This window comes from Eublepharis macularius, chromosome 2, assembly GCF_028583425.1.
Source record: "Eublepharis macularius isolate TG4126 chromosome 2, MPM_Emac_v1.0, whole genome shotgun sequence".
Classification (NCBI taxonomy): Eukaryota; Metazoa; Chordata; class Lepidosauria; order Squamata; family Eublepharidae; genus Eublepharis; species Eublepharis macularius.
The window spans coordinates 122,234,982-122,257,491 of record NC_072791.1 but is presented as its reverse complement, the minus strand read 5'-3'; the positions used below and the strand labels follow the sequence as shown (position 1 = coordinate 122,257,491).

Here is a 22,510-nt window from a genome sequence, read left to right as displayed (position 1 = left end):
GGAAGTGGCTGGAGCAATGGAGGAAAAGCAAGAGAGAGGGAAGGACAGAGGGAAGCCAGAGCCCAGCAGGGAGGGAAGGTGGACGCTGGGTGCCTTAAACCCCCACCTCCCACCCACATCTGAGGCAGAGGGAGCTACCCTCCACTGGACCCATCACGGTGGAGGGTGGGAATGGCGCAGGGGTGGAGCCGACGCTCACACACACCCAGGACGGCAATGTTTAAACGTTCCATTTCTTGTTTTATGATTTCTAGCTTACCTGTTTTCATACTTCTCACGTTTCGTGTTCCTATTATGTGTGTTGCAAAGCTTTGAACGTTCCTTTTGCATCTATTCACGTCTGCAACTGGACGTCCTTTTGGTTTCAATCCAGTCCCACCATTAAGAATAATGCTATTCGTACTTGTCCTTGGCTCTTCCCCAGTTGAGTGCTATCCGACCTGGGGGTCCTGTCTTCCAGCACTATATCTTTTTTCATTTGGGATTGTCTCATCATAGGGTTTTCAAGGTAAGAGATTAGCAGAAGTGGTTTACCATTGCCTTCTTCTGCTTTGCAGTACTAACCAGGGTTAGTTGAACTGACACTGCTGTTGTCTGTGAAAGATCGTCCGCCAGTGTCACTTCCACTACTGCTGCTGCCCAGCAGCTAACCTTCAAGAATTCCTCTGCTCCCACCGCCATTGAAACATTCAGTTTACTTCTGATGATGTGACCGTTGATTCCTGAAGGGGGTGGATGCATCTTAGTCTGGTGTCTCAACTTTGACCATTCCACCTTGAGTGACTCTTCCAGAAGTTTAGACACTTGACCAAGGCTGTGCTCCTGAAGGTGCTGCTCTCAGGTTCACTGAGACACTTGAACCCCCTCACTGCATTAAGGTGTGTATCCAAGCTTGAGTACTAAATGCAGTTTACAAAAGAGTGTTATTACAGCAGGAGGCTAGGTAAATATTCAGTTTAGATTGTCTGGCACCAAAGGGCCTTAACCATGAGTTGGCTCTAAAGCCAGCATGATTATACAGCATGATGAGACTGCTTTGTCATTTCATATGTTTTCTTGCAGTTAAAGATTAGTGCATTCTGTTTACCCCTGAGGAAGGAGCTCGAAACAGGCTAAGACAATAGTTAGCAAGCTCGTGGGGTGGGGATGGGGACATTTCACACCCCTCCTTTGGCAGTTTGGCACCTTAGCCAGTTTGCACAAGACCTTACAAGATGGAACAGGATTCCTAGCACTCTGAAAGAGAAAAAAGAAAAAGAAAAAAGAGAACTCTGTTTACAGGAGATTGGACTGAGATTATGACTTACCTTGAATGGGTGCTGGGACTGTATGTCTGAATATACTTTCTGTATCTGTAAGAAAAAGGAGAAGTTTCAGTCTACTTCCTGGTTTACTAGTGGATGTTGTATTTATTCTGTACTTATTCTATATTTATTATTGTATTTATTACTGCACTATATTCCTTGTGCATTTATTGGATACTTAGCATATTGTATTTACTGTCAGACTGTATACAAACTAGCATGGTTCAGGTTTAGATAGTGGTGAAGAAATGTTGAAGATTTTGGAGCACATGAGCACTTTACGTTTAACAATAATTTATTGACATTTCTCCAGATAGGTTCCTCAATGGGCTTTTCCCTCTGGTTGTAGTTGGGTTCTGTACTGAGGTTGCCTCTTTTTTGTTTAGCGCTGGTAATGGCATATGGCAGGCAAGCAACACTGATAGACAGTGTCAGGTTCTGGCAGATATCCATAGTACTCCACTGCACACACTCCAGGGTATGAGTTAAAGTCTTGAGGTTGTCCAACTCTGCATCTCACTTTGCCTGGTCTGTAGGCCCTCAACTACATTGGGGTTCTCTGTGTTGCTCCCGCTTGACTCATCCTCATCCTCTGTTGTATCATCTGACTTCTTAGGAGGAATGACGGGTTCAGTGGGTTCGAGATTATCATTTCACTTGTTCAGGTCCTCCTCTTCATCAGAGCCGACGGGAGTTCCCAGGGGTTTATTCAGCTCCAGATGGTCATCCGGTTCGGCCTTATCATCCCTCTTGTTGTTGGGAACTGTCTTGACGTGGTCTGGGATTACTGGGGTTTCTTTGGGTTCCCCTGAACCCCCCTTCAGAAGTTCCTCTAGGTCAGTCATGCTCTGGCTAAACAGCTTGCCTTGTCACCTCAGCTTCGCCTCTTGGCCTTGCCGATTCCCAGATCTACAGGGTGCCCACTCACGTGGAGTGGTTAGCAGTCAATCCTTGTGATTCACCCCAGTCTTGGGAATCGCTCCGTCCTCTCCCCACAGAGGCCAGCATCTGTAGGATGTTGGTGGTAGACTCCTTTGGCATCTTGTCAGTTCTCTGGTCTGCTGCATCCACCATGGTGCAGGTAGCGAGCTCAGTAGATGAGGTCCAAGGATCTAAAAGACTTCCGCCAAAATGTCAGGTGACTAGATCCACTCCCTTGAAATAGCTAATCAACACAGCTTTCCTCACCAAACACTTGAAAAAAGAGTTTGGAACAGATTGACTTTGAAAAGAGAAAGGATTGAAAGTTCATTTTGCAAGTATATGGAAAAGTTGTGGCTTTGGAAGGAGCATAACTCTTGCGAAACAGGAAAATTGCAAGCCAGCAAGCCCGTTGCCATCTCCAGCCGGGAGGTTTGGTGTTAATTTTTGACTCAATAATTATATATATCAAGCTTCAGTGCATTGTATATTTCAGTTCTACAATTTGGAACATAAAGGCTGGATTGGTTTCTCGTGGTCCCTGTGTTTTCTTTGTTTCTGCATTGGCTTTGGGACATCCCCCCATTTTTTCTTTTCTTTTCAAAATGTCAGGTTCTGGCAGTTATATCCCCATAGAACTCCACTGCACACGCTCTAGGGTATGAGTTAAAGTTACTTTATTAGAGATCCATCAACATATACAGACAAGTGTATTGGCAGAAGTGACGTGTAGAAGTTTGGAGAGGTTAGTTATAGGGAAAGTTCCTGCCTTTAGGATATGGATGGTTAGAATTCTGGTGCGAAGGAGCCAAGAAGGTGAGGGAGGAAGGTTGAGACAGGAGGAGAGAAGCAAAAAATGAAGTCATTTTTAGTTCCCAGGTTCAAGCTGGTACTCAAGGACACATTCTCGAGCGGCTGCGAAAACGAAAGTAGACACCACGGTAGGCACCTGTAAGATAAGCAACTCCCAGCCAAATAGGCCACCGATATGCAACTTCACATACTCTCAGAGGATTGGTACAGAGCACAGAATACAGAAAATACCCATAGCAGATTGTAGACAGACATATATGACACACAGAGTAATGGTGCCTCCCTCTGCCCTGATGCCTGAGAAGCCTGCAGTAGGGAGTGGACAAGCTGTTGCAACTTTAAAAAAAGGATTTCTGTATATTTCCATATGTATATGGATTATTCAAGTATGTAAATACTGGTTTATCTGAATATGCCTGAATAAGCTGGATATATCCAGATATACTGAATAGGTATTATTCGAGTATATATTCGGCTTGAGAATGCTGAATTGAACTCTCCATATTACATCCTGACCAGTGCCCATTTTTTAAATTTTGGAATTCTCTGTTTCATTCACTCACAGCAGAAACTATAAAGTACAGAAATAAACTGGCATCTGGCTTCTGTGGTACTAAAGTTACTTCAGCTATAATTGTATCAGTTTACAGCTGAACCTTTTGCTTATCAGAAGAGTGATTTTCAGTAGTAACAAGGGTAGACATTTACAATGCAAATTTGAACAATTATGGACTTTGGACCTAAAATGTGTAAATTTGTCAAATACCAATGGAAGACTACCAAAAGTGCTTGGGCTTACTATTTTCAATTTTCAATTGTATAATGTAGTTAAAAAATAAGCCTGAGAGAAACAGGCTGTAATTACGCAGGCATACTTTTTCAAATGTGTCAGTATGACAAGGAGAGAGCTGGAATGGGTCAGTGGTTAGGACATTTAGACCTGAGAGACCTGTGGACAAAACCTGAGCTCAGTCACAGACAGACTTGTGTTCAACAGCCCATTGCAAGCTGATTTGGTGCACAGAGTTTGCTGGCATTAATCGTTGACCTGGCATAAGGTTTCTGAATTAATCCTTTTTGTGATACAAATAACTCCATATGGTAGATGCCAAGCCCTCTTATTGTACCTATCTCTTTTACTGCAATTTACTTGCCCTTGTGTCCTGTTCTCATGAATAATGTAATATAGAAACTGTGAGCTAATCTGCATATAAAGCTGATCTATTGCTCCCTTCGGCCCACATGATTGTGACAAGCAGGGATTTTTTGTACGTCTTTCCCACTTCTGCTGTCTGAGATTCTTCAACTGGAAATGCCAGTGATTCAATTTGCTTACAAAGCATGAACATCATCATTTAGCTACCTCTCCCCTCCTCTCCAATCCTAAAAATATTAACTTGAAAGTAAGTCCCATTGCATTCAGTGGAACTCACTTGGAATTAAGGGCACTTTGAATGCCATCCTCTGCAAAGGTATACCCCTCTAAGTCTGTTAACTAATGAACTTCAATGGTTTTAAAAGGGTATAACACTATATAGGGTGGTACTTTAAAGCTCCTGTGATCTGCATTTCTAGTCCTTAGCTTCCCTACCAGATTTTAATCCACATATGAGTTTTGCTCACAGTTTTGTTTTCAAAGAGAAAATGTCTTCACATGGAGAGTATGAGAGAGAGTTTGGGGTAGTGGCAGGCAGACAGGCATCTTTTCTGTATGTTATGTCTAGCCATGCCAAAGTCTATGAGTTCTGTAATCATAAATCCTTCATTGCTAGGTCTTTTTGGCTTTAGTGTAGTATGACCATGAGTAAAGGGTCTGGGTTTTAAAATAACATAATGTAATTCTGATACCACTGGCCAGAGAATAGACATGGAATAACTACAAAAACTATTCCTTACCAGCGGACCATGGCTTGTTGTAAGGAGTTAGTGTTATGTTCCAGGCATGTTATTCAGTTGAATAGATGCAGTAAAGGAATTTTGAACTGGAATGATTATTGTGGACTTGTTCTTTATATAACACATTTGTTCTTACTACTGGTGTTTTCTTATTTCTAACAAACAGCCATCCAGACAAGTGTAAATTTGCTGAAGCTAGGTAACCCTCCACCTCACAAGGAGGCTCGCCGGAAACGGAAAGAATTGCGCCAGAAACTGCAGGCTGAGCAAGAGGAACTAGAAAGGCAAATGATAGAACTTCAAGTGGCAAATGAAAACAAGCAGAAAGAACTGGAGACTGTCAGAAAGGTGGGTGCCAGAAGGGGTCCAGATTCTTTCTCTGCTATATCATTCCTGAAAGAACCATTAAACATTTGGCATAAATTCTACTTGGAGGTATAATAATTTTTTCACAGCTCTTATAAAATGCATCCTTGTCCTGATGTAACTATCAGAACTTTGGAACTTCCTCCCAAGAGAGATTCGTCTGTCTCCCTCTATCACTGTCTTCTACTTGAGTGGGGAGGTTGGTTTTCCCTCACTATTATTAGCCCTCCTCCCTGTTTTTGTGTTTTTATTATCTTTTATGTAGTTGTGTTTTATCCTAGTTTGAAATGTCTAAGTGTGTAACATGTTTTAATGTTTGCCACCTTGGGGTCCCCAAGTTGCTTTAAATAAAATTTAAGATGTTATGGTCATTAGCATTATGCTATAACTAGTCTGTCTAATTTACTAATAATGTGAACTGTTTTGCCCCTCTCCAATCATATTTGATGATGATGATGACGATGATGACGACAACAACAACAACAACATTCAATTTATATACTGCCCTTCAGGACAACTTAATGCCCACTCAGAGTGGTTTACAAAGTGTGGGTAGTGGAGATGTAGTGTGGGTAGATAATGAAGATCTATGTTGAAGTTTTCTGTTGTTGTATTGCCACAGAACATCAGTGGTGTTGCACAATTCTCCTTTCACAAGAGAAATTTCTGATAGATAGTGCTTTTATCACAAAATTGGAGAGAGGGAATAATCATAGTCTCTGCAGTAAATATATATTTTTAAAATAAGAGCTGTAGGTCAGAACTGTTCTGTATTGGGGAGGTCTACCAGGCAAAAGTGTTGAGCAGCTGTTTCAGTAATCGCTTACCTTGATTATTTTACAATAAAAGGGAGGAAGTTAGGATGTTTCCACGATAGTGTCATGTACACGGTTCAGTTTGAGTGGAATTTGCAGACCTGGGAGAAAATCTCAGGTTCTTAGCATCTTGTGACCATTCCAGCCATATGCATTTACTAATTTATTTATTTTACCAAATTTATTTACTATGTATGGATGTGAAAGTTGGACAGTGAAGAAAGCTGACTGGAAGAAAATTGATTGATTCGAAATGTAGTGCTGGAGGAGAGTTTTGTGATTACTGTGGACAGACAAAAAGACAAATAAGTGGGTTCTAGATCACATCAAGCCTGAATTCTACCTAGAAGTTAAAATGACAAAACTGAGGCTATCATATTTTGGTCACAACATGAGAAACCAAGACTCTCTGGAAAAGCATATAATGCTAAGAAAAGTTGAAGGCAGTAGGAACAGAAAAAACACAAAGAGAGATGGCTGGACTCAATAAAAGAAGACACGTCCTCCAGTTTGCAAGATCTGAGCAAGTCTGTTAATGATAGGATGTTTTGGAGGTCTTTCATTCATAGGGTCACCATAGGCAACTTGATGGCACGTAACATACACACATGTATGTGCATTCACTAAATGTATACCCTGCCTTTCTGCCCTCATAAGGGCCACCAGGGCAGCTAACACATTAAAATATATGTAATAAAATAACATCTTAAAAACCATTTACATGAACAAAAACACATCATTTAAATAATAAAAACCAGAGCTAAAATACATACAAAACTATAAAAACAATTAATACATTGGGCAACACAGATGGATCACTGAGGGAGCACCAAATGAAACAAAAAAATCTTCACCTGCTGGTGGAAGATGGCAACAGAAGTGACAGACGAATGTTCCTGGAGACAGAGTTCCAGAGTTTTGGTACTGCAACCAAGAAGGCCCTCTCCCAGATTACCATCCTCCTAATCTCAGAAAGCAGGGGCACTCAAAGGAGGGCCTTGGAAGATGACTTGTGTTCATACAGTAGACAAAATCCAATAGAATATTTTTAAACAGATGCATGGGTCTTATTAATTGACTTGATCCACAGAGTTGTTTGCATTGTTAAACTACCACCATTGATAAAAATTGATATGAATGCATGAACAAAGACACTTTTATTATCAGAATGGCTTTGTAACTGCATATGGACAGAATGAAGAGGTGTGAAAAGTCCCTTTTCTCTCCACCCACCATCCCATATCTGAACTGGATTCTGATTAAAGGAGAGCCACTGGGGTGTAGTCATTAGGGTGATAGACAGAGAGCAGGGGAGACCCAGATTTAAGTCCCTCTTTAGGTGTGAACATCACCAACCAGTCATTGTTTATCAACTTGACCTACCTCACAAGATTGTTGTGAGGATAAAATTAAGTATAGGATAACAATATATACTACCTTGAGCTCTTTGGAGACAAGGTAGAAAAAAATTAAATAAATAAGACAGAAGATTTCTAATGGCAGGCAGGAGAGTATGAAGCTTCCTGGAAGGAACATTTAACAGTTTGCAAAATACAGGTTGTAAACTGTTAGTAGATAATATGCATTGTGCTAACATTTCAGAAGTACCAAAAACATTCCACCTGTAGTAGCATAGTTAGGAATGTACTGAGACAAGGTACATACTTCTTGTTCCTCATCCCCACAAGTCTTCAGCTTTAGGAAACCTGAATAAATGAGTTATTAAAAGGATTTATTTACATATTTTTGTGCAAGACCTAAGAGGTGCTGATTCAGCACATCCAGTACATGCAAGTCCTACAGTTATTCTGAGTCCTGCTGTTTCATGTTTTTGTGAGCTGAACATGGTGCTAGAGCTTTTATTTGCACTATATAGCCTACTTTACAGCTATGAATAGTGGTCTGGGCACTGTAATCTGGTTGCTATAGATAAAATGTAATGTTTGAATATAGAGGAATTTGCAGAATGTTAGTCTCCATGACCTTCCAATATTTCGAAACCTTTACAACGTCCTGGTTCTAGAACATAAGAATTATTGCAGTCCATCTGGAAAATAGTTTTTTATCTGTGTATATAAATGAATTCATGGGAGATACTGATTTCACTCTTCCTTTGTGCAGCAACTTGAAGAAGCGGCAGCTCGAGCTTCAGAAGAGGAGAAGAAGCGCCTGAAGACTCAAATGGAATTGCAGGATCGATTCTGTCTTGAGCTGGAGAGAGAAAAAATGGTATATGTTTCTGAGAGATGAACAGCAGCTAAACTGACTCTCACACTGCAGATTCTGAACTGGTAGTAAATTGTGTTAGGTTTCTGAGGGACATAAAATGTCATTCCAGTGATAAGGAGCAGCAAGGCAGATGGGGTAAAGAAAGAGGAGACAGGAACGAACAGTAGCAAATTAACTTGTGTGGAATGGAGAGACCAAGAACGGCAGTAAGAAGAGATGAACAAAGGCATACTGTTGGAATATAGAAGTGGAAAGCTTTGAAAATAAAGACTCAGCGCTTGAAGAGGGCAGGCAAGTGGAGAAAATACATGAGGAGAGAGGCGATGACCCATTAGTAGAAGAGAGGAGTTTAACAGAAGGAGCTTTGAATCTACTGAAGAGAGGCATTGTAATGGAGACATAAGATGTTACTTAAGTACAGCGTACCAATTTTTTTTATAAATGATTTTATTTAAATAGTAATAGAGAGTGGACAGTATTATAATAATAATAAAAATAGTAAACCTTGCACAATTTAACATTGTTATGAATAGTAAAAAACAAAAGAGTGATAAGCAGTGCATAGAGTAATGCAAACAAAGTAAAGATCAGTTATATGAAAATAAAGAGCAAAAGATTTACCACATGACTACAGACTATTTCTTCATTCCATTACTTGCATATGCTCAGCATTTTCTAGTCAACATTCTAAAATTTTAACTTTACAACTGATCCACTTTGACAGTAGCCATTCTTCGTTTTCTTACATTTCTGCTACATATTCAAAAAAGCAAGTCTTTCTATTTTTTCTAAAATTCTAAGACTGGTCTGTTATACAAAAAAGAAGTTAGTTATGCCATAAACACATATTCATACTGTAATAGTATTAGGTAAAATATTTAATAACATATTTTTAAGATTCAACACTAGGCGAAACTTTAAACATTTTATGTTCCACCTTGTGTTCAGCCTCATACTATTTGGTATATTAACCTATTAGTTTAACTATTTAATTCAACAATTAATCTGTTTTAATATTTATTATACATTCTAAATTTAATAAATGGACCTGTTGTGTATATAAAAAATTCATGTAAGTATGAAAAAATATAACAATAGAAAAGATTTTAAAGAGGAGAGAAAAAAGAAAGATTCTATAACATAGTTATAGTTATATATATATATATATATATATATATATATATATATATATATATATATATATATAATATAGTTATAGTTATAGTTATAGTTATAGTTATAGTTATAGTTATAGTTATAGTTATAGTTATAGTTATAGTTATAGTTATAGTTATATATAGTTATATATAGTTATATATAGTATACACCATATACCATATATATTATATATAGTATATAATACACACACACACACACAGTTATATAGTTATAAATCAACAATAATTATAGACAGAATGTTTAAGCTTCAAAATAGATCTCCTCTCTATCTCCATTTATATTTTTTTCCTTCATGCCGTCTTCCAATTTGCAAGGCTTGAATTGATTCTACTAATTTGCTTAGTGTCCAAAAAGCCGTAGAATACTTAGATAGTCTCGTGGGGGGCCCTCTGGGTCAAAGTCACCTTACGCCCTCAGACAATCTCGTACTGGCTCTCGGAATACACTCTTTAAAACCAAATCGACCAAAGCTTCTTGGATTCTGTAAAAGCTCAGATTATTACATCTGAATTCCATTTCCCAGATTTTCATTCTCTGGCCTACTCTTATCGGTGAGCTTGGTTGTAATGTTTCATCACTGCAGACAGCCTGGCACCATCAACCAATTTCCTAGGCAACCAGAGATGGGCTTTCTGCAGTAGAGGTGTTGACCTGGTCACTTTTCAGCTGATAGGAGGCGTTTGAAAGCAGCAACACTTTTCTTGCCTGCTGCTTCATCCCCTCCCAGCTTCCCTGCTACTTTGTTTCCAAAGGGCTGTGAAAAACACTTGTTTTTTTCTCTCTTTTTCAAAGCCTGAAACATGCCTGGGAGGGAGGGAAGAGGAGCCATTTAATCCTTTCCTGGCTTTTAAAGCCAGGGGGAATGTGCAGTAACATTACAATGTTTCAATGCTACAACCCTTTCTTGCTTTTGAAAAAAAATGAGAGTGTGCATACCCCAAATGAGGAAGGGGAAAACTAGCCACTTAACCCTTTCCTGGCTATTAAAGCCGGCAGGGAATAAGCAAACTCCTGCAAACATGGGAAGCAGAATTGACATTGAAACACTTTAAAGTCTCTGTGTGAAAAGGACCTCAGTTGATAGGAGGATGCTCCTCCCCTCAGCTGAAAAAAGCAGCAGGAGTTTGAAAGCAGCAACGCTTTTCTTGCCACGCAAGAAAAGTGTTGCTGCTTTCAAGCCGGCACCCTTTTTCAGCTGATGGGGGAATCCCCCTCCCATCAGCTGAAAAGCAGCAGTCATTTAAAAGGGGGAAATCAGAAGTGCAAACCCCTATTTTGCAGACATTCTGCTGCCCTGAACCAAACAAACCAGTTCGCGAACCAGGGCAAGTTTGTGAAAGTTCGTGGTTCATGGTTCATGAAATGTGACGAACCACGAACCACATGGTTTCGATTTTTCCCAGTTTGTGCCCATCTCTAGTCTGGTCCATTTGTTGTAGTTGGGTTTTATTTAGTATTTTGATTTATTTCAATTGATAATTGATAATTCTTTGTTTTCCAGCACTGATTCTTGAACTCAGTTTGCTGCTTCTGAGTTAAAGCATTCTTATACTCTTGATTTGATTTTGTGAATAAAGATTTAAATTGTCTTGAAAGAGCGGAGATTATTTTTTGAGATATTGAATCTATGAAACCTTCTGAACTTAGTTTGACTTGGGCCTTTCTCATAGCTGCAGCCGTTTTCTTCAAATTGACTTATTTCCTTCTTCACCTGAATACCTCAGAAGGTCTGTCCTTAAAATCCTTAAAATTAGTAAGATTAATGAGAAAAAGGAAAGTTAATTTGTTCTTCAAGCCAATTTGTGGCAATTATGGTTATGTAGCTGCAGTAATTCAATAGTTCAATTTACTTGTGGCCAATGAGTGGCAGTATAGTTCAGTCTGTCTTACTCCTGAGAAACCTTAAATTTGAGCTTTCAGCCATTTTCTTTTTTTAATGAACAAAAGTGGAGACAATAAAAAAACATTTTCCCAACAGTGATCTGGCCCTTATATATTCCCCATTTATTATAGTTCAAGTAATAGAAAAGGATTTAATATAATGTAATAAAAAACCCAACAAGTTAGTTCAGAAAGTAAGGTCTGTTATGTGTTTATAGTCTCTCCTTAGACAATCTAGTCCAAATTATGTTTTGGAATTCAGAGTCCAAATAAGCTGTAAATAATTGTTTGACTTTTTCTTTGAAGAGCTATAGATTTTACTGGCTGTCTTCATTCAGAAAAATAGAATAAAACGTAGCTGATTTTTAGTTTCTTGTAGGAGAAAAGAAGAGGTAAAAGCAGTTCTTGGTTGAATCCACAAAAGAAAAAATATTATAGATAGATATTTACACGGCAAACTTACTCAGTTTTTCAGCCAGGTTCGATCTGTTCCTGCTTTGATATAGCTGTGTCAGAGGACACAGAAGATCGTTAAGCCCCTAATTAAAAGAGCTCAAAAATCCTCTGATACTCCACTTGGAACACATACCTATCATTAGGAGATGGGCTTCGAGTTTATTTTCACAACCCTGCCTGGCAATTAAGCCTAGAAACAAAACCAGCATGGGAGCACACAAAGCTCTGTGTTCTATTCAGCTGTCATCTTGGAGTCCCCAGTACACCTCACCAACTGAAGATATTTAGTTGATTGATCCTCTGACTTTTACTTAAATTTGCCTAGTGCAAGTTTAACAAACACTGTCAGAACATGACAGCTGCTAGCAGAAAGTAGTCTTTTAACATTGTCTTTTTTCCTTCCTATAATAATATGCTAGAGCCAAAACAGCTTAAAATAGGCATGTGCTTTTCAGTTAGCTAAAGCTTTATTAATCGCTAGAACTGAAAATAATGTATGTATTTAACTCCTTCCTGCACAGAGTACAGTTGAAGATTCCATGATTTCTGAAGTCTTCAGTCTATCTGGATGTTGTTGTGATGTCTGAATGCAGATATCTGGACAAGATTGGAATTAATTTCATTCCCTATGAACCAGAATGCTAAGCCACACATGCAAGCATGTCACCAAGTCAGGCTCTGACATTTATTGATAGTCTGGATAGAGCATGTAGACTTGATGCCTGATGGACAGAAGGAGAGCTAGTTTGGTATAGTGGTTAAAAACGTGGGACTCTAATCTGGAGAGCCATGTTTGATTCCCCTCTCCTCCGCTTGAAGCCAGCCGGGTGACCTTGGGTCAGTCACAGCTTCTAGGAGCTCTCTCAGCCCCACTCACCTCACAGGGTGTTTTGTTGTGGAGATAATAATAACATACTTTGTAAACTGCTCTAAGTAGGTGTTAAGTCATTCTGAAGGGTGGTATATAAATTGAATGTTGTTATTATTATTACTATTATTTTTCATGGAAAGATGAATGCCATCATTGGTACTGAAGGTTGATAAAGCATGCTTTCACTTCATATTGCTAGGTAAGGCAGAAAATGGAGGAGCAAGTTGCTCAGAAGTCATCTGAGCTGGAACAGCATCTACAGAGAGTCCAGGAACTTGAAGAAATGTATAAGCAACTACAAGAGGCTTTGGAGGAAGAGAAACAGGCGCGTCAAGATGAGGAGACTGTCAGGAGACTTCAGGCCAGGTCAGTATGAAGCTCTGTAGCCATAGGACTAAATCTCAGGTTAAGAAGTACTGAGAGGTTTTCTTTATCTAGTGGAATGGAAAGCTTGATGAAGTATGGAACTGCAAGACCACAAACAACCTGAATATCATCCCTACATATCCTTGTACATTTGTAATAGTATATTCCCCATTGTTTGCTTCTGATAGTCTACAGTTGTAAGTAACTAGGCAGCAAAAGCCATCAGGCCAGAGTTGTTAGTTAAAAAATAGGTTTTGTGAAAGAGATGGGTTAGGCAAGCAAATCCTAGGGGAAAGTGAGAAAGCACCCAAAGTAACTGCTAATCAGGCCTGTGTGAGTCAAACCAGATGACATTCTGGAAGTTCTGTGATCAGAGCTCTCGGGCATTTTGTACAATGCAATTATTATATGCAAGGGGGGCTGATTCTGATTGAGATTGCAAAGTGGGGTTTTTTTTAGCCTCCTCTCTGTTGTTTTCCTGACTTGAAATAACTATAGGGAGCCATTGTTTGCCCCTTTTGGAAAACGTAAAGGCACACCTATCTGTACCTGTACATTTCCCTAATGGGGCAAATAGTGGCTTTCTGTCAGGAAAACTACATAGGGGTGGGTTTAAAACATGCCATTCTGTGTACTGTGGTCCCCAAACCAAGTCCCTGTGTGTGTGATAACTACATTTTAAAAAACCCTAGGAGTTCCAGTCATGGAACTCCCAAAATCATGTTTGGTTTGTCCCCAGTACAAGTTTAACACTGTGGTAACCATGTATTCTTTGAGAATGGAAGCAGAAAACCCTCCGTTTGAACTTGCTCATGACTACTTTGCCTAAGTGGACATGTAATGTAAATTACATGAATCCTTCATATGAATAGTGCAATTTGTAAAGTGTACACTTCAAAAATGATAACTTCTTTCTAGGCTATTGGAGGAGGAATCAGCGAAGAGGTCCGAGTTAGAGAAATTGCACTTAGAACAGCAGCAGACTATTCAGATGACAGAAGCAGAGAAGCAGGAACTGGAAAACCAGAGAAAGATCAAGGAACATGCTCTTCACGTTGCTATGCAACAGTTAGAACAACTGGAACTCGAAAGGAAACAAGCTCTTGAACAATATGAGGTGAGCCAGTGTATGCTTACTGTATGTCTGCTCACCTTCAGCATTTACCACACAGTATTGGTTTAAATTAAATGTATGTAAGAATTGATAATGGGGCAGTTTGAACTCTGTAGTTATCAATATTTTGCAGAGGCCTTTGCAATGCATACACATGTGTCTGTTCTTACTGACAGTTCATGTTTGCAGTTTGTCAAAGTTATCCTGGATGCAGAGAATAGTTATGATTAAAGCCAGTATTGTCCAGTGCTAGTTAGTTTGAACCTAAATTTGGGTTGAAGTTCCTCTGCAAACATAGATCTGTAGCTTGTTTGAATAATTCTGATGTACCCAGTTTTTATCACAGTTGGCCAGCCTGCAGTTGAACTATTGCATAGATCTGGAAGCATACAGAGGATTTGTCTCATCAAATGTAAATAGCGTTTTCAAAAGCATGCCAAATGCTGGTCTGGATGCTACACATGAAACTACATTATCACAAGCTGAAGTTTCCAGAATTCAACACAGTCAAGCTTTTGCCTCTTCTATGGCTCCATGTAAAGAATCCTTGAAATCTGATTTGAAAAGTAGAATTTTTGTCTCTAGAATTCTTTGTTATTTATTGCCATCTTCTAAAGTTTTTTAATCTTGTTTTAGGGAGTGAGAAAGAAGTTGGAGTTGGCCGCAAACAATACCAAGAGCTGGAAAGATAAAGTAGCTCACCATGAGGGATTAATTCGATTAATTGAACCAGGTAGGAAGCAACATCAGCTTATGAATTGGCACAGCTGCTACGGACTATTTTTATCTGCAGTGTTGGTTTGAGGTTTCCAAGAAGTCTGAACTCTTACTGAGTCAGCCTGGGTTACATTTCCTGTTAATGAATTGGGAAATACTACAATTTGGAAAACATGATTAAAATAAGCTCTGAATAGATAGGGGATTGTGCTGCAAACAGCATCAGTTGAGATTTTAGTTGCTGTATGGCAGATTCCTCATAAGTTATCATGATATAGTAGTATGAAAGCTGAAAATAACTCTGAGAACATAGTTTATCACAGTGTCACGCTATCACTATTGTTCTGCATATTGAACACACAAATAAATGTATGAGGGGAGACGGCACCAGTATGTAATATGTGCACATGCGTTTGGTTCTATTTACATTTTCCTTTATTTGAACCAGACATGGATGGCCATTGGCAAAATCATGGATCCTTAAAGATCCAGTTCTCTTCTGATTTCTTTTGGAGAAATGGATAATAACAACAATAACATTGCTTTTCAAGTACCTACAAGTCCTAAGTCAAAATAAAACACAGTCTTTGGATCGTAACACAGTCCCATGGGTTTATTGTTGATCAACTCTCTTTAGAACAAATTGAGGGACTGCAGAGAGCTATAAAGTCTTTAGGGTTGCTATTCATAAATTAAAGGGTCTAATGGGGAAAAACTGATAAACAAAATCTTGAGATACATGGTTGTGGGGGAGGAGGAACTATTGCCCTTATCCAGAGGAGATAATGGTGTTAAGATAATAATGGTGTTAATTTGGGGGCAGATTCTCTCTCTTTTCTCCCCTTGAGCAATCATTGGAGTGAGGGAAGTGGTGGTGGGGTTGACCCCCTAACCTGAGCAGCACATGGATGTGTGTGTGTGTGAGAGAGAGAGAGAGAGAAAGAGAAACCAGTATGTAGTAGCAAATGGTAAGCAGAACTTTGCTTAACAACCAGTCCTCAATTTGAGCAAAAGAGTACAGGGAAGGAGGTTTACAGTACAATCCTATGGATAGTTACTCCAATCTTGCCATAGGATTGCACTGGTAATTATTTTTGGAGAATAGCTTCATTTCTTGTGGGATCACTGCCTGTGGCAGAAGAAATTAACACTCTTTTCAGATAAATATTGTCCCTGTTCATAGTATGTCAGGGCATTTCTTAAACAAAACAGATCATAGGGGAGGCTGCCTATCCCCAACTTTACTAGCAACCCAGAGAGCAATTACGGGTAAAGAATAGCTATCAAAAGATAAACCCCATAATGTCACTTCACTTATGTTGTATTAGTCAATATTATATCAATTGCAAATGCAACCATCCATTCATATATATATATATATATATATATATATATATATATATATATATATATATATATATATAATCAGAAAGTGCCCCTAATAATGGGCAGAAAAGTAGAATACAATTTGTACAATGCTCATCGGAGCTACAAGATATAGAACAATTTAAACATAATGCAACATAGCATGTAAGAGGTTATACATAAGCCACAAATTTCTTGTTACAATTCAATTTCTTTAGAGTATACAGTTTCCTCCTTTGTGGTAAAACCACTGCAAACAAGTCCAGCTAGGCTTATCTTCAGCCCGATGTAGGATTCCAAAGGAATAACTTGCAGCGTGGGGAACCCCGTAGGCACTAATTTGGGTGAATCCCCTTCCAAACTTCCCAGCAGGATTCCGGATGCTCTCCTGTTTTGGCACCTCTTTTTCATGGGAAGATAATGTTCTTCTGTGAAGTAAACATGAACATATACAATACCACAACAATAATTCAAGTGCTAATAACAACCTCCCCAAAATTATATTTTTACTCACTGATACACAGCACGTTAATTTCACGACCACGTCTTTCACTTGGTCTTTGGCTGGTGTGGAACATGCCCGGGGCGTGTATTTAAAGGAACAATCGTTTCCCTCCTTAGTCAACAACTGATTCAAATCAAAGGTACAGGCTCCCTTTTTGCCTCTACAGTACTAATATCCTCATCACTTACATTCACAAAAAACATGAATAGTTTGTAGAAGTATTTAGCCCACAGTGACCAATACTGTTTAGTTCAAAGATCCAGAATGCTTCCTGAATAGGGATTTTATATAAAACTCAGTATGACAACTGAGTTTTTAACTGTTCATGGGAAGGGGTGGTATAGTGGGCATGACCTTTCTAGGGGCCATTCTGATGCAAACCTCTCACATGAACCTGCCAAAGTGCCCACTACACCACCCCTCCCTCAGTCCAACTCTGCCTCATACCTCTCGCAGCCATCACCTCTTACTGTCCCCAAGAAGCTTCCTAGCGGACATCAGTGCAATTACACTGATGCTAAAAGGAGGAAGCAACTTAGAGATGTGGCAAAGAAATATGCACATCATACTCCTGCGGTGCACCGAGCAGCAGTGGCTAAGTACCAGCAAGATCACCCCGAGGTGCACAGAGCAGCAGAGTCTCTCTATGAGCAAAGCAGTTCTGGAAGACAAGTAGAGAGGCACTCACTTCCATGCAAGGTCAAGGCTCACTCATGCATTGCATGTGATCCTGATGTGGCTTATGAGGCAGACAGCACTGTATTTCTGGGTACCATGACCCACAAATGCAACTACTACAATGCCCTCAAGTGGAAGGAGGAGGCCCTTGATATGTGTTGCAGCAATGGCAAGGTGCAGCTCCTACCCTTCAAACCTCTGCTCCAGCCTCTCTACAGCCTGGTAACGGGCAGCCACCCTGACCACAGCCATTTCATGGACTGTGTATGGAAGTACAATGGCTGCTTCGGCGTGACAAAAAATGTTACATACCCATAAGTATTACAACTGGATTTAAAGTAGTTAAATACCATAGCGAAGCATGGGGATCAAGCTAGTTTAAATATAAATTAAAGAGTAGAGGTGCTAGGAGGCAACTTTGCTTCACTCCTCTATCTAGCTGAAAACTCTCTGTGAGTTCTTCCATTTCTCCACAGCGAACTTGAGCCACACAGGAAGAGTAGAGATTTTTTTTTTTATTAGCCAGAGCAGTCTGAGGTAATATTGAGGTACATTCCAGTTTTCCCCACAGTCTACTCTTGGATATAGTGTCAGAAGCTCTCTTAGATCTATAAATGCGACATACAGTTTACCTGGTATGGGAGGTATATTTTTCAGTGGTGTATGGGCTAAGATCAAACAATGATCTTGAGGTGCAAAGCCCTTCCTGAAGCCAATTTGTTCCTACCCAAGGATATTATTTGCGGTTATCCATTCCTCTAATTTGAGGTATAAATATGAGGTATACAGCTTTGCTACTGCTGAAAGAAGACTAATAGGGCAGTAGTTTGCTGGATTTGACTTGGAGCCTTTCTTAAAGATTGAGATGATCATAGAGTGTGTCTATATTGGGGGAATCTTCTCTGAAAGGTTAATTTCTGAGAAAGTTGGAGCTAGAATCAAATTGTTAGGCACTGAGTCCAGACCTAGAGCTTTCCCTGAGTGTAAGCGTAAGTATCATGGAGATAACTTACAGTTTGGTGAATGGTGATAAATAAATCGTATGTTGGCCCTGGAAACCTAATGTAAGGATTCCATGTTTGGGCCTTTAGCAGGGTCTATCGTTCAGCATAGGAAGTGTGATTATAGGTGGTTTTGAGCTGGTTCTGCTGGCTGCTGTTTCCCTGAAAAATAACACCCATTCAGGGGCAGAGATATAGAATGGAGGAGATGGTCTTCCAGCCAAACTTCTAGAGGTCAATGACCAAAAAAGGTTGGAATGTTTGTTATTTATTGCAGCGATCAAGAGGCCCCATGTCCTATATATATTTCCTCTCTTTTTTCCTGTTTAGTTTTTTTCCTATATTGGCCTTTAAGGTACAGCAGTTCCCTTAGAACTCCCAGCGTATTGTCCCTTTTAAATTCCCTTTTAAAGTATTTGCAATGAATCTCCTTTAAGAATTTGCATTCACCATCAAACCAGCTTATTGAGCCTTTTGACTTCTTGAATCTCCAAGTGTGGTTTAATGTATAGAGGTTCAAAGATGTTGAAAAAAGAGTATAAAGGAGTAATAAAATCGTTCTTTACTTGAGAGGAGTTTTCCCTCCCTTTCTTGAAATTCTTGAGAGTCAAGTAGCTTGATTGCTGCCTCCTCAATACTAGAAGAACTTCAAATGTGGCATGTAAATGCCTGTTTATCAGCTGGGCGGAACAAATGTTTATAATGCAGATGACTATCCTCAAGGGTACAGAGGCTGAGCAAGAGTGGGAGATGAACCACCCCCCCCATATATTCTTCTATGTTGACTTTTTCAAGTAGATTGAAATGCTCTGCTGCGATAAGTAACCTATCAAACTAGTCCCCTTGTGACCAAAAGAAGTAAAATAACCTTTTCCATCAATTTCTCTTCGCCCACTTAAGGTGACCACCCTCTTTGCATGGAAAAATTGAACAGTTTGAGACCTGCATCATTGACTGTCGTATCTTTAGAAAATCTGTTATACAAATAGGGGGAGATAATTTCTTCTGGCTCACACTAACTATGCTTGTCTAACTTTGGGACAAAGTTATTTAAAGTCTGGTGTCTTTTAGGTTCCAAGAATCCTCACTTGATCACAAACTGGGGCCCAGCAGCCTTCACTGAAGCAGAACTTGAGCAGAGAGAGAAGAGCTGGAAGGGGAAAAGAAGCTCTCCTGACCAATGAACAAGGCTGAAATACTTTGTGAAAAAGATAAATAAAATACTCTCAACCAGTTTATTTCTTAAAATGCAAATTGGTTCAAGGGTCCAGTCAACAAGATGGGATCCAACTACAAAATATAAGTTGAATGTAATACGTTCAGCCTAAATTATGGCTGGGGGTGGGGAGGGCAAGCTAGTAACAGCCTACAGAAACTCTCTCTTGTATCTATAATGAAAATCAAGGAATGTTTGAGTTCTGATTTCTGTTTTTATTTGTAGAATTTGGAACTGGGTTTTTGTGGGAAGGATTGGAACTCATGAACCTTTACAGAAAATGAATTAACCTAGATTAACAAACTATAAATTCAACAGTATGGAGGGGTGATAAAAGAAGGGGGAAAGAAGCTGTAGTAATGTTCTCTCTGATCAGGAATTCATTGTCTCACAGAGAATGGTGTGGTTGAAATATCCTGTAATTCCTTGCTCATGTAGATGGAGGACATGCCACGAGGAGAAGAACCCCAAGATAACAGTTTCTGAGTCTAGACAGTGTAAGAGACCTTGAAGAGTGTAAGAGAAAAAGTGAGAGTTTGTTTCTTGACTAAATTAAATGGTACCCAGCCTTTGACGCTTTCTGATCATTTAGTGATAGGTGTGTGCAGTGCTGGGGAATACAAACTTTTCTCTTTGAGAGAAGTAAATTTCTGATACTGTTAGAAATCTGGCAAAGGTATTGTGTTCTAGTGTTTTGGAAGATTTAGTTTATAATCTATACACTCAAATAATTGAAATGGCAAATAATTGAAGCATTGGCAGTGGCAGCTATGGGCAGAGTGGGGCACCATTTGGATTTTCTGCCTTGGGTGCTAAATGTCTAATATGAACACATGGATCTGCCTTACAGTGAATCTGACCACTGACCCATCAAGATCAGTATTGTCTACTCGGATTGGTACTGGCTCTCCAGGTTCTCTGGTCAAAGTTTCTCAAGTCACGTATCACCTAATCCTTGTAACTGGACATGCAAGGATGTACTACGGTAATCAAACAATGTGCTTTAAAGCTCTCTCTGTTAAGAAACTGGAAGTATCTTTAACAAGTATACATTGATACTTGGAGCAAGGGTTTTTTTCCCCCTGGAATAAAATTACACATTTTATCCATCAGCTTCCAAAACAATGGGAAATCACTCTGATCCTGTTCAGGTGTCGTGAACAAACCTGATGCAAATTCAAGTTGTGCTCAGTCAAGAAGCTCCCATAAGCCAGTCAAATATTCTCTCTAAGCTGCATACAGGTTTGTTGCAAGGACAAAATGAGTGAGGAGACAGGAGTGTATGCTGCCCTGAGTTCCTAAGAGGGTTATATTGTCTGCTTTCGGGGCAATGGTGATGATGCTTCTGGAATTCCCTCTTCTCCACCTGTCAGTCATAGTACTATTGGCATCAATGAATCTTAGAAAGTCCTTACCCTTGGGATAATGCTACTGCCCATATACTGGTGTAGAGAGGAGATGAAATCAATGTTGCTTGAAGCCTCCCTGTTCTGAGGAACAGAGAATTAGATGGCTCTAACATTGTAGTTCAGTATTCTAAGACATTCTTCATCCCTTTGCATGGGATAATTTTTGGGAATGGTTCTTCCTGACTGGTGACCTTTATTAAACAAAATGCTTAAGCCAACCAGCTTCCTTATAAAATATAGGTACTTGCTGATGTTGCTTGCTGATCAACTGCTCCTTACTTACCAAGCATACAGTTCTCTCTGATAGTATAAATAGTAATACAGCTAATACTTACCGTATTTTGCAGATAAATGCCAAATACTTTTTGATGACATTTTGATACAGAGTAGCGTTTCTGAATTCTAAGCCTTAATATCACTGGACTAAACTGTTACAACCTTGAAGAATGTCATTAAGTTCTGGAAATCAAAGGTGGAATCAAGCCAGTGCTGCCAATCACTTCTTACTTGCATTTCACTAGGGTTTGTACAAGGGACCCATGCAAGCTGCCTTGAAATTAATAGGGAGCTGTGCTGGCTGAATTATAAGCCATGATTTTAGGTTTTTCAAATAAACAAATACAGAAGAGCACCAACTACAGTCATCTTCTACATTCCATTTTTATACTAATTAAAAAGTTTTTGTTAAAATATTTTGATTAATGGTTAGATAAATGAGCATCTCATATTCACAGTTAGTGTACAGTAAACAGTTCTTTTAAAATTATGGATATACTCATATCTCTAACTTGACTTGAGCTACCAATAATACACTGTTTTACTTGATTGGAAAATAACAAGGGAAAAGGTTAGCTAATATTTATAATGTCCAAACGCACCAGTTCAATGTGTAGTGTTAAGATGTAGGGTAGGCTAGTTTAATTTTTTTGCTAACTACCATAGTATGTTGGACCAATGTAAACAAATACCAGTGATGCATGTTTTCGTATGTTCTATTTTTGTTTTACTGAAATGTTCATTAAACAATAAAACATTGCATATGATCTTGTCTCATCTCATACTGGAGGTAGGATGTGGGTAACGAGCATTATTAAATACAAATGTGACCTTTTGATAAAGAACATCCACTGTAGTCATGTTTCAAAGGGATAGCCATGCTGGTCTGTAGTAGAGATGGGCATGAACCTAAATATGAACCAAAAAAACACATGAACCAGGCTGGTTCGTGTTTCGTGAACCAGTCTACTGGTGAACCAGTCTACTGGTGAACTAGTCTACTAGTTTCTTTGGTTCGTATTAAAGGGGCAGTTTAAATGGCCATCTCCCTGGACTTTGACCGTCCAGACCACTGTCTACTGCACTGGAGAAAGGTGCTTACAAAGCTGATCTTCCAGGTGACTCGTGTGAG

At 39.3% G+C, this 22,510-nt stretch overlaps 1 protein-coding gene across 3 annotated transcripts in view; it reads left to right on the top strand.

The window, feature by feature from the left end:
* Positions 1-22,145, top strand: part of SWAP70 (switching B cell complex subunit SWAP70) — a 70,910-nt gene extending 48,765 nt beyond the window's left edge. For all 3 annotated transcript variants that reach the window (XM_054971729.1, XM_054971728.1, XM_054971730.1), the window contains 6 exons: positions 5,101-5,282; positions 8,237-8,344; positions 12,931-13,097; positions 14,016-14,214; positions 14,848-14,944; positions 19,549-22,145. In XM_054971729.1, coding sequence (XP_054827704.1) covers positions 5,101-5,282; positions 8,237-8,344; positions 12,931-13,097; positions 14,016-14,214; positions 14,848-14,944; positions 19,549-19,661 — 866 coding nt within the window. In that variant the 3' untranslated portion in view covers positions 19,662-22,145. The remainder of the gene's footprint in view (positions 1-5,100; positions 5,283-8,236; positions 8,345-12,930; positions 13,098-14,015; positions 14,215-14,847; positions 14,945-19,548) is intronic.
* Positions 22,146-22,510: the final 365 nt, after the last annotated feature.